The 11,673-nt window shown below is 42.0% G+C and overlaps 1 protein-coding gene across 1 annotated transcript in view; it reads left to right on the forward strand.

The window, feature by feature from the left end:
* Positions 1 to 837: 837 nt before the first annotated feature.
* LOC103918437 (myosin-3-like) overlaps positions 838 to 11,673 on the forward strand; it is a 12,302-nt gene continuing 1,466 nt past the window's right edge. Inside the window, 17 exon segments of the mRNA XM_009325752.1 lie at positions 838 to 1,023; positions 1,112 to 1,255; positions 1,349 to 1,505; positions 3,487 to 3,514; positions 3,612 to 3,723; positions 3,817 to 3,909; positions 4,036 to 4,099; positions 4,193 to 4,365; positions 4,448 to 4,586; positions 6,537 to 6,655; positions 6,746 to 6,895; positions 7,526 to 7,696; positions 7,942 to 8,244; positions 8,609 to 8,680; positions 9,945 to 10,032; positions 10,127 to 10,219; positions 10,222 to 10,243. Coding sequence (XP_009324027.1) covers positions 838 to 1,023; positions 1,112 to 1,255; positions 1,349 to 1,505; positions 3,487 to 3,514; positions 3,612 to 3,723; positions 3,817 to 3,909; positions 4,036 to 4,099; positions 4,193 to 4,365; positions 4,448 to 4,586; positions 6,537 to 6,655; positions 6,746 to 6,895; positions 7,526 to 7,696; positions 7,942 to 8,244; positions 8,609 to 8,680; positions 9,945 to 10,032; positions 10,127 to 10,219; positions 10,222 to 10,243 — 2,114 coding nt within the window.

An 11,673-nucleotide genomic window follows, 5' to 3' on the forward strand; every position in this document is an offset into this window, starting at 1 on the left:
GCTGTCTAAAACAGCAAATTTCGTTTCATCTTTGGGTTGGGCACATTTGTTTGGTACCTGCTGGGAAATAGTTGACCTCTTACCACACAGAACTGTTAACAGGAGATTGCCTATAAACAGAAATCCAGGAAACAGAAGATGAATGAACAGCACATATATAGTAAGGATTTTATCAAATCCCTCTGAGTGTTTTTTATTGAGAAGTTTTCCTGTTTTGGTACAAGTTAATCTTAAAGGATCAGGTTGAACTGGAAAAGGCAGAACAAGTGGAGAAGCTAAAACTCTGATTTCTAACTGAGGAAAAAGCTTTGCATAGACAATTCACACTTGTGCTTCTGCTTACTCCACACCTTTTTTCTTATGTTGCTCCATCTCTATAGTTGATACAAATTACATGGTCTAAAATGTGCAAGAGAGAAAGGATGTAAGTGGGCTTTCAAAATTTCAGGAAGATGACTTCCCTTGGTATCTCTGCTGCTTCGTATAGAAAATTTTTATATTGTGCCAATCAATTCAAATTTTCTGTATAGCCTACGGAAACACTACTACATATAAAGAACTGAACATGTAAACTGGAATAGGGGACAGAAAGTTAAAATAATCTAAATCAAAGACACCTATCTTCTTTAGGATCTAAATAGATTAGAGGATATCTAGGGTGAAAAGCAGATAAGGCAGAGAGGGAGACCGTAAGAATAGGCAGAGCAGAACACTGCAGAAAGTCAGGTGTGTGGTACAAAGGCATTTCGTCCTTCACTCAGCACTGTGGTGTCTCTCCACTTCAGCCGCGTGCCGTGCTGCACTCAATAAACTGCAGCCGTGTCATCAGACTCTGAGATGGCCATCTTTGGGGAGGCAGCTCCTTACCTCCGAAAGTCAGAAAAGGAGAGAATCAAGGCCCAGAACAAACCTTTTGATGCCAAGACATCCGTCTTTGTGGTACATGCAAAGGAATCCTATGTGAAAAGCACAATCCAGAGCAAGGAATCCGGGAAGGTCACTGTCAAGACTGAAGGTGGAGAGGTGGGTAAAATGCAGAATTTACAAACAGCATTTAATTCCCACTCTCAGATCTTAGCTGACATGCACGTACCTTTCTTTCCTCTGACAGACTCTGACCGTGAAGGAAGATCAGATCTTCTCCATGAACCCTCCCAAGTACGATAAAATCGAGGACATGGCCATGATGACCCACCTCCACGAACCCGCTGTGCTGTACAACCTCAAAGAGCGTTATGCAGCCTGGATGATCTACGTAAGTACCAGCAGCAGTCTTCCTTTGGGTAGCTAGGAGGAACTGCTCTGCCAGGCTAAGTGGAAGCCAACGTACTGTCTCCCTTCCTCGCAGACCTACTCGGGTCTCTTCTGCGTCACTGTCAACCCCTACAAGTGGCTGCCGGTGTACAACCCGGAGGTGGTGTTGGCCTACCGAGGCAAGAAGCGCCAGGAGGCCCCTCCACACATCTTCTCCATCTCTGACAACGCCTATCAGTTCATGCTCACTGGTGAGTGGCTCTCAGAGCAATTCTATCAAAAAGACGTTTTAAAAGTAATCACAGAGTTTCCTTGATAAATATGCTGATATTTTCTTAACACGCTTTTAGAGTTTTATTTCAGTCATAGCATTAATCACTGCTAATTTAAACAGAATTTTTTCACGTCAGTATTTCTAAAAAGGAGGTATATTACAACAGATAGTGTGTCAGGAAAAATGATAAGCCAAATGGACTAGGTGGAGCAAGGGATATAATTATGTCTGTAATAAAATAGTGAAAGTGAACAGGGTATAAAATCCATATGTGATGTGAAAATCCTGTCTAACGACGTGAAGTTATTTCACCAAAGGGCTACAGGAAAAATCAATATCACAAATATTCAGATTTGTCTTGATAAAACCAAGACATAAAACAAGGAAATAGAATTATATATTGCTGCTAGTTTTCCTTCCACCTTTTCATTCTTTCCTTTCTCTGTGTTTTTGAGTTCAGAACTATTACCCACACTCAGGATTACTTTGTCGTGGGTCCTTACGCTCCCTTTCTCTACTGCTCTAAATACAGTCTGTGTAGCAGAAAATTAAAAAAAAAAAACAAAACCAGAAACAATTTACTGTATTCAGGAGAAAAAAGACCATAGAGTGTAGTAGGGAAGAAGCATATGGTCCTTCAAGGGTTTTCATTGTTCATGGAAAAACATTATAGAATTATAGCATCATAGAATGTTTTGGGCTGGAAGGGACCTTTAAAAATCATGTAATCCTTCCCTCCAGCATTGGAGGGACATCTTCCACTAGATTAGGTTGCTCAAAGCTCTGTCCAACCTGACCTGGAGCACTTCTAATGATGGGGCATCCACAACTTCTCTGGGCAACCTGTTCCAGTGGTTCACCACCCTCATCATAAACCATTTCTTCTTTATATCCAATCTAAACCTACCCTCTTTCAGTTTAAAACTGTTGCCCCTTGTCCTGTCACTACAGGCCCTGGTAAAAATCTTTGTCTTTCTTATAAGCCCCCTTTAAGTATTGAAAGGCCACAGTAAGGTGTCCCCGGAGCCTTCTCTTCTCCAGGCTGAACAACCCCAACTCTCTCAGCCTTTCTTCATAGGAGAGGTGTTCCACCTCTCGGAACATTTTCATAGCCTTCTTCTGGACCTGCTTTAACAGGTCCATGTCTTTCTCGTATTGGAGACCCCAGAGATGGAGGGATTATTCCAGGTGGGGTCTCACAAGAGTAGAGTAGAGAGGCAGAATCACCTACCTTGCCCTGCTGGCCAGTCATCTTTTCATGCAGCCCAGGATCTGATTGGCTTTCTGGGCTGCAGGTGCACATTGCCAGCTTGTATCCAAGTTTACATCCACCAGTACCCCCAAGTCCTTCTCTGCAGGGCTGCTCTCAATCCATTCATCCCCCAGTCTGAACAAATATTGGGGATTGCCCCGACCCAGATGCAGGACTTTGCACTTGGCCTTGTTGAACTTCATCATGTTCACATAGGCCCATTCCTCAAACCTGTCAAGGTCCCTCTGGATGGCAATCCTTCCCACTGGTATATCAACTGCACCACTCAGCTTGGTGTCATCTGCAAACTTGCTGAGGGTGCATTCAATCCCACTATGTATGTCAGTAATGGAGGTATTAAATAGTGTTGGTCCCAGTACGAACCCTTGAGGGACACCACTCGTTAACAATTCGGACATTGAGCCTTTGACTGTAACTCTTTGGATGCGGCCGTCCAGCCAATTCCTTGTCTATCTATCAAATCCGTATCTCTCTAATTTAGAGGCAAGAGTGTTGTGGGTATGTTTAGAGGTAAGAATGTGGTGCAAATTGCTTTGCAAGGAATTGAAATTGAAAAAAAATTATTAGGAGTAAATGAAAAAATATGCAGATTTTTTTCGTGTCATAACTTACATTCACTGCATTAATTTTCAGTCTTTTTGTGTTCTTCATTTACAAAGTCTATTTGTTTATGCCTCCTTCACAGATCGCGAGAACCAGTCGATCCTGATCACGTACGTACACCCCCTGCCCGGGCCCTGTGGGGCTGCTCGGTGCCAGGGGCCCTCCTGCCTGACCACACGCTCTCTGCCTCTCTCCTTGGTTTGACAGCGGAGAATCCGGTGCAGGGAAGACTGTGAACACAAAGCGTGTCATCCAGTACTTTGCAACAATTGCAGCGAGTGGGGAGAAGAAGAAGGAGGAGCAGTCTGGCAAAATGCAGGTAAACTTATAGATACTGGCTTGAATCAATGCTTTCCTCTGTTCCTGACATGATTTTTGGAAAGGATAACCAGCAATAATTATTGTCCTGCAGGGAACGCTTGAGGATCAAATCATCAGCGCCAACCCACTGCTGGAGGCCTTTGGAAACGCCAAGACAGTGAGGAACGACAACTCCTCGCGCTTTGTAAGTTGTTGCTTTGGACAAAATCTCTCCTCATTATAACAGTAGTGATGGGCTAGTGGTATTCTCACATAAGGACATGAGAATGAAATGCATCTAGGCTGAAATGCTGCTGCTTCTCCTTAACAGGGCAAATTCATCAGAATCCACTTTGGAGCTACAGGCAAACTGGCTTCTGCGGACATTGAGACTTGTAAGAGACTCCCCTTGTCTGATCCCGTTCCTTCCCAAATTCCCACCTCCACGTGCGTTCCTGTGCCTAACTTTGTCCTACCGTCCTTGCCAGATCTGCTGGAGAAGTCCAGAGTCACTTTCCAGCTCAAGGCAGAAAGAAGCTACCACATATTTTATCAGATCACGTTACTGATCACCACCAACCCATATGACTATCAGTATGTGAGTCAAGGTGAGATCACGGTTCCCAGCATTAATGACCAGGAAGAGCTGATGGCCACGGACGTAAGTAACGCACAGAAGTTTTCTTAGGCGGACTCTGACCTTTAACAGTAATCATTACTTACTCTAATGATTCTTTCGTTAGAGTGCCATTGACATCCTGGGCTTCACTCCTGATGAGAAGACAGCCATTTACAAGCTGACGGGGGCTGTCATGCACTACGGCAACCTGAAGTTTAAGCAGAAGCAGCGTGAGGAGCAGGCAGAGCCGGACGGCACAGAAGGTACCAGCACGATATATACCGGAGCACAGTATATGCCGGAACACTCACTAATACAGACAGTAATTCAGGGCCAGAATCATTGACTCAGCCTGCGCATTTCCCCAGATGCTAGTGTCGTAGAATATAAGTGTGTCCTAACCAGAGGACTTCGCTGGAAGAACACAGCTCACTGGAAGATGCAGATTATTTTGAACTGTGTAAAGTATAAGGTCCGGTGAATCCTAAAGCACGCTTCCATTGGCTGACACAGTAGGAGTCAGGCAGAAGAAAAGCAAGCTTTGCTGCCATACCGAATGGCAGCTTCCCAGACCTGGCACAGAACCGGGAGCCACTCTGCTCGCTGACTTAAGTTTATGTACCCAGGTAGCTACTACCATTTACCATCAGCTGTAGTCACCTCCTAATGGTATTGTTCCCAGGTGACAAGAAGCCAGAATCCTGAAGCTGCTCTGCTTCAAAGCCCGTATTCTGGAGACAACTCACAATGCCTGAGCCGAGCGCATTGTGCTACTTATTTCACATGGGGGGTTAAAAAGGAACATCAGTTAACACTGCAGCTGTGGCTCATATGTTCTGTATTTTCTGCAGAGTCTCAGCGTGTCTCCAGGACTTCTGTTTGAAAAATAGACATCTAAGAGGTGTCTATCGCCTTTGCTTGGCCTAGAATTTTTCAAAGGTGCATTCCTTTAAATTTCATGGGAGTATTTCCATGCAACCAGAGTCATTTGCATATATCATAAACATGTACTATTAAGGGTGTGGTTTTATTCTTGAGTTGTTTTTTAGTCTGGTGTGGTTTGGGGATTTTTTAGGAAAGTTAAGACATAAGTGAAAATGACTGCAAGGAATACAATGGCAATTAATCTGATAATGATGAATAGTAATAGTAGAATAGGCTACTAATCATAGTTTTATCTTTACTTAAGTGATGGTATTTTGCTGACCAAATCATGGAAACAGTTGGAGCACTGTAGTTAATGCTGATTCCATTGAAATCAGTTCTACACTGTAATCCTCTTCTGAGGATTACTCTGAACCTGTGAACAAATTTCTCAGTGTGGCAAAGTCATCTTTTATTTTGCTAGTTTTATTTGCTCATAAAGCTGGGAGAGGTCTGTGACAGTTCATCTTCTCCACCTACTGTGGACTCCATTTACTGGCAATCTTTCCTTATCTCCTTTTGAAAACATTGAGGAAAACATGCAATCTATTCCAGTACTTCACTATCCTTACTCATTGGAAATTTTTCCCCAATTTCTAGCCTAAATATCTCGACACAATTTCAGACTGCTAGATCATGTCCAATATTTATGCAGCAATCTGCTATACTTTTTTATCATGATTTCATATGACATATAAACATTCTTGAACAAATCATTTTACATACTGTGCCTGCTGGCAGAGTTTGAATTCAATAGTAAAAGCAATAGCAGAATGTAAAATGCCAAACTTTTTGTTTGAGGATGCACTTCTAAAAATAGCCCTTTATCTCATATGTTTAGCTGTAGATTCATAAAGGCATAGTTGACACTTATGCATTGTGCTTTCTTGAGTATTATGTCTTTGAAGTTACCCTACCACAAGTCACTGAAACAAATTGCACTGTATTTGCTTCTGAGAGGATCTGCAATTTTCTGCAACCTGATCTTCATCCCAGGCTTATCTTTCTTTTTTCTTTGTCAGCATTTATTATTGAGGTCTGCCTACCTAAATGTCTCTTAACTGATTTTTCATTCAAAATTCAAAATAAACTAAGAATAGGTGAAGAAAAAATAGCCAACATAAATGCTCCATAATTACTGGGGAATGTAGTTTATGATGAACTACAAATACATTACTTTTTAATCCTAACTAATCTTTTTATCTTTACTAGAATTGTCTTTTAATACTTGTTTTAAAGGAACACTAACGTCTACTTGTACCTTAACAACTGATTTTTTTGGTCTTTAGTTGCTGACAAGGCTTCCTACCTGATGGGTCTGAACTCAGCTGACCTGCTCAAGGCCCTCTGCTACCCTCGAGTCAAGGTTGGGAATGAATATGTGACCAAGGGTCAAACCGTGCAGCAGGTAACAAAAATCCCTGTTTTGTTGACAAATCCTCTGGACTTCCTCTTTTGCTCTGCATGATAACTACAAGCCTTCTGTTTTTTATTTTAGGCATACAATTCAGTAGGTGCCTTGGCAAAAGCTGTGTTTGAGAAGATGTTCTTGTGGATTGTTATTCGCATCAACCAACAGCTGGATACCAAGCAACCCAGACAGTACTTCATTGGTGTCCTGGACATTGCTGGCTTTGAGATCTTTGATGTAAGAACAGTGTTTTATTACCATGCTTTTAGAGTAACTCTATTGTGTGCCAAAGTACTTAAGAAGGAATGATGTCTTTTTTTTTTTTTTTTTTTTTCCCAGAAATGGTTTGATCCTTTCAGATTGCATCTAAAGCACCATGATTCCCACAGGTTTTAAAAACAACATATTGTGTTGCACATATGCCAATGGAAATCCATAAATGCAGTTTTTTGACTGATTAAGAACAGTAGACTAATGTGGCATTTAGTACCTAATGCAGAGACACCAGTTCCATAGACACAATTTGTGCTTAGAAGGCTTGGGACATACTTTGAAATCAGCATTTGGAAATGTTGGATAAACTGTTGCGCTGTGGACTGTCCCGTAACTGAGTTAGCCCAGCCTAGCAGAAATCAAAACTGACAAGTCTGAAATATTAAAGTGGCCTGAGCTTCTAGGGATCATAAACATACAGATAAAGTTTAGCTTGACAAAAGAGACACACTGACAGAAGTTCCAAACTCCTGGCTGAGCAAAGAAGGAACACTCACAGATTCTCCTGTAATTTGGTACAAAAAGCCAGCACTGTTCTTTATCCCTAGCTTTCTAAATTTACATTAATAGTAATCTCTATTTGTAATTGTGCAGTTCAACAGCCTGGAGCAGCTGTGCATCAACTTCACCAATGAGAAACTGCAACAGTTTTTCAACCACCACATGTTCGTGCTGGAGCAGGAGGAGTACAAGAAGGAGGGAATTGAATGGACATTCATTGACTTTGGGATGGACCTGGCATCCTGCATTGAGCTCATTGAGAAGGTATTTGTGTAATTCACAATGTCTAATATTCTCAGAAATGCACTGATTTTTTATGTATTTGTAAATGTCTCTTGAAAGGGTAAATGTGATATTGTAAATACATAACTTTAGATTATTTTACAGTTTGCTCTGCTGAGCAGAACAATCCCTGAGAACATTAATATTGTCCCACTCAGGAACCTATTTCTTTATCTGTGATTCTTTCTGCCTTTTCACCTTTTCCTCCTTCCTTCTGCTTCTTCCAGCCCATGGGCAACTTCTCCATCCTGGAAGAGGAGTGCATGTTCCCCAAGGCAACTGACACCTCTTTCAAGAACAAGTTCTACGACCAACATTTGGGCAAGTCCAACAACTTCCAGAAGCCCAAGCCTGCCAAAGGCAAGGCTGAGGCCCACTTCTCCCTGGTGCACTATGCTGGTACAGTGGACTACAACATCTCTGGCTGGTTTGACAAGAACAAGGACCCCCTCAATGAAACTGTTGTGGGGCTGTACCAGAAATCATCAATGAAGACACTGGCCTTACTCTTTGCCTCTGTTGGAGGAGAGGCAGGTCAGTTCTGTGAAATTCATATTTTCATTTTTATTTAATGACTCCACCAGAGCCATGAATATCAGCTAGAGTGTTCTAAAGAAACTGCATGTTGTGCAGAGTCCCCATGGCTTGAATTTATTAACACAAGAAAAGATCAAATGTATTTCAAGCCTTCTACTCAGCCATGATAATCCCTTGGATTATCACACACCTTTGGTCTTGTGTTCCTTTAGGCTGTGTGTTGAATCTGTTTCCCACTGCATCCTAGGTTCCTTTCTTAGCATGACTGATACATATGAACAAGCTTCTTGCAGTCTCACAGAGAAAAATTTTACAAATCAAAGTTGTAAAACCATCTTTCTTTGGTGTTCTTCAGAGAGTGGTGGTGGTGGCAAGAAGGGAGGCAAAAAGAAGGGTTCTTCTTTCCAGACTGTATCAGCTCTTTTCAGGGTAAGTCCAGAAGTCATTCTCTCCATTTTTTTCCTCTTTTTTTTTTTAGTTGAAGATTGTGAAACCTCACACTAACTCCAACAAGGCCATTTTACTGCACCTATTAATGTTTTTCTTCATCAAGAACATCTCTTCAGTTATTCATAAAAGAGCTGACTACAAGTCAGCTGAGGCCAGCTGAGGAAGATACATCTTGATCTAGCCTTTCTTCAAATGTTAGAAAAAGTACTTAGGTCAGGTTACAGTTTCATTTACTCATGACTATACCTGTTGGTAGGATCAAGCTGTCCCCCCTCTGCCTTGGGAGGACAATGGTGGATCTGGCTACTTGCCTCAGGGAACCTCAAGTCTGGATCAGCACATATAAATGTATGTGCATTTGCACATGATAATACATAACACATAATACATAACATAATTATTTGCACGTGATTATACATATGAAGACAAGGCAATAGGGAAATGCCAAAGCCAGTTACCCTTCAACCAGTGGACAGAGCTTAAGGCAGATGGAAACACCCTGGTTTCAGCATCTGTGACATCTAGCTACTATCTGGCATCCTGAACAGTTTTTCACACCATGAAAGAGGTATTTGTCTGAGCAGCTTTGCCCCTGCCCCAAACCAGGGCAAACTGAGAACTGTTAGGACCTAGTTAGTAAAAGTGATTCCTAAAATCAGAGATATTTCATGAGTTTGCTTTTAAAAACACTTCTAGAAAGGGGTGCTGTAGGACCTGCCATTCATGCCTTTTCTCTACAACTCATGACCCCCATTCTCACTGGGAGTCTTCCTTGTCTTTCCCTGCTCAACCTTTGTCAAATATATCTTCACAAGTAGCACGTAATGCCATTAAGCTTCCCTTTCCCAGCCTTCTCTGCAAACTTGGTCCTTGCCCCTCTTCCCTTTTGTTCTATGTTTGGTTTTGCTGTTCCCATCAACAGTCAGTGTCTTCCATAGAGTGAGAATCTGATGATTACAAAGAATCATCTTTCACTCAGAATTATGCCTTTTGCCACGAACTTCTGGACACCATAGGTATCCTGTCTGAGTGGATGTATCCCTCGGTCTCATGAAAACACATTACACAGTTTTGTGACTTTCTCTCATACTCAAGACTTCAAAGCAGAAGAAAACTCGAATTAGGATGCCTATAGGTGAGTATAATTAATCCATTATTGCTTTACAATACATTTCTCACATCTGACAGTATAACTGCAGAGGTACCATCTGTTAATGAAAAATCTTTACTCATGAACCCACAGGAGAACCTAAACAAGCTGATGACCAATCTACGGAGCACTCACCCCCATTTTGTGCGCTGTATCATCCCCAATGAAACGAAAACACCTGGTAAGAACCTCAAGTAGAGAGAAATCATAGTGTGATGCAGCTATTATTATCTGTGTTTTATCATGAAGTATCAAATACTGTCTTATTTGCTTAGGTGCCATGGAGCATGAACTGGTGCTACACCAGCTGCGCTGTAATGGTGTGCTGGAAGGGATCAGAATTTGCAGGAAGGGATTCCCCAGCAGAATCCTTATGCAGACTTCAAACAGAGGTCAGTCTCCTTTCTGGTCTCCATTCTGTCTATTACATCATAGTAATGTCCTGTAATGTTGGACAGTAAAGTTGGACAGAAGTACAACTGGATGGTCAGCTTATTGGGACAACTGAGTGAGGACTATCAAATATACACAGTACGTACCTCACATGTAGTAGTGTACATGTACCACCAAAGCAGGGAAAAGGTGCTCAGTGGAGAACTGTCTTGTGCTGTTCAATTGTGAGAGGTAATCACCATGGCTTGTCATCCAAAAATCGTAAAGTAAATCAGACAATCATCATGCCGATATGTTTTGGCAGGTCCCTTCCAATCCAAGCTATTCTATGATTCTATGATTCTGTGATTCTATTTATAATTTGAGTCAAGCCCTCCCCTACTTTTCTAGGAGTCTTTACTCTCTCTTTCTGTCCAGGGAAGGTCTATTGCAGAGTCATCCAAGAATAGGCCTAGGAAACTGCTTTTACCAGTGTAAACAGTGGTTTTACCAGTGTCCAGATCCATAGTAAAGGTATAGCTGCCTCCTCATAGAACAGGAGTGACATGACAGTGACTATTGCTGTTGATCATTCACTTCTAGATGAATATACCAGCCAAGCAAGCTGGTCCTTTCTGTCAGATGCAGTGCCTTTGTCTTATCACGCAGGTCCACCACTATCTTCCTGCCTACACAACAAGCTCCAGGGCAGGGAAGCCTCCAGTCTGGGCAGTTGCTTAAAAAGTTTATTCTATTCCCTGAATTATTAAGGCAAAGCCTTGATACCAGATGGAAGGAGTCTATGCTTGTTACCACAACTTGACAGCTAAGGCCAGTACTGTGGCAAGACGTGTCATGCTGTGAGAAATGTTAGGCTTCCAGCCTTCCACAAGAAATCAGGCAGTGAGAAGGGGATGATGCATTCATTACCCTCATAACAGGTAGAGGAGGCTCCTGCACTCTGCCAAGATCCTCTATGAGCAAAATGAGCTGACCCTTTACTGAGCCCACGGGCCCACCTCAAACCTTGGGACTAGTGGCTCTGCCTGTCCTACTTAGGTCCACCAACTCTCCTGCCTTCTCTCTCCCCTCCTCTCCTCACCCCTTCCACTCACCTTAGTCCACAGGCTAATTCTCTTGCCTGTTTATTGTAATTCTTAACATACTGGGCCTGTTTATTTTCCTAAGAACAGGTTATTAGCCCAAAACATAATATATTGCATTAAGATGAACTAGACATTCAACATTCAAATGTTGATTGCAAATGTAACATAAGATAAAGTACAGCATTGATTGTGTAAGGTGTCTACTAATCACACTTTACAGACGGTAAGTAAATTAGATGGTTTGGGAATACATTCAATGTGTCTAAGGGCTCTGGTAAATTAGATGTGAAGCTGTATAGGGACTCCTGTTTCTGCTAAAGAAATTTGTTTTTGCCAAGCTACAC

The sequence above is a fragment of the Pygoscelis adeliae genome, unplaced genomic scaffold (assembly GCF_000699105.1).
Source record: "Pygoscelis adeliae isolate BGI_AS28 unplaced genomic scaffold, ASM69910v1 Scaffold81, whole genome shotgun sequence".
NCBI classification, from domain to species: domain Eukaryota; kingdom Metazoa; phylum Chordata; class Aves; order Sphenisciformes; family Spheniscidae; genus Pygoscelis; species Pygoscelis adeliae.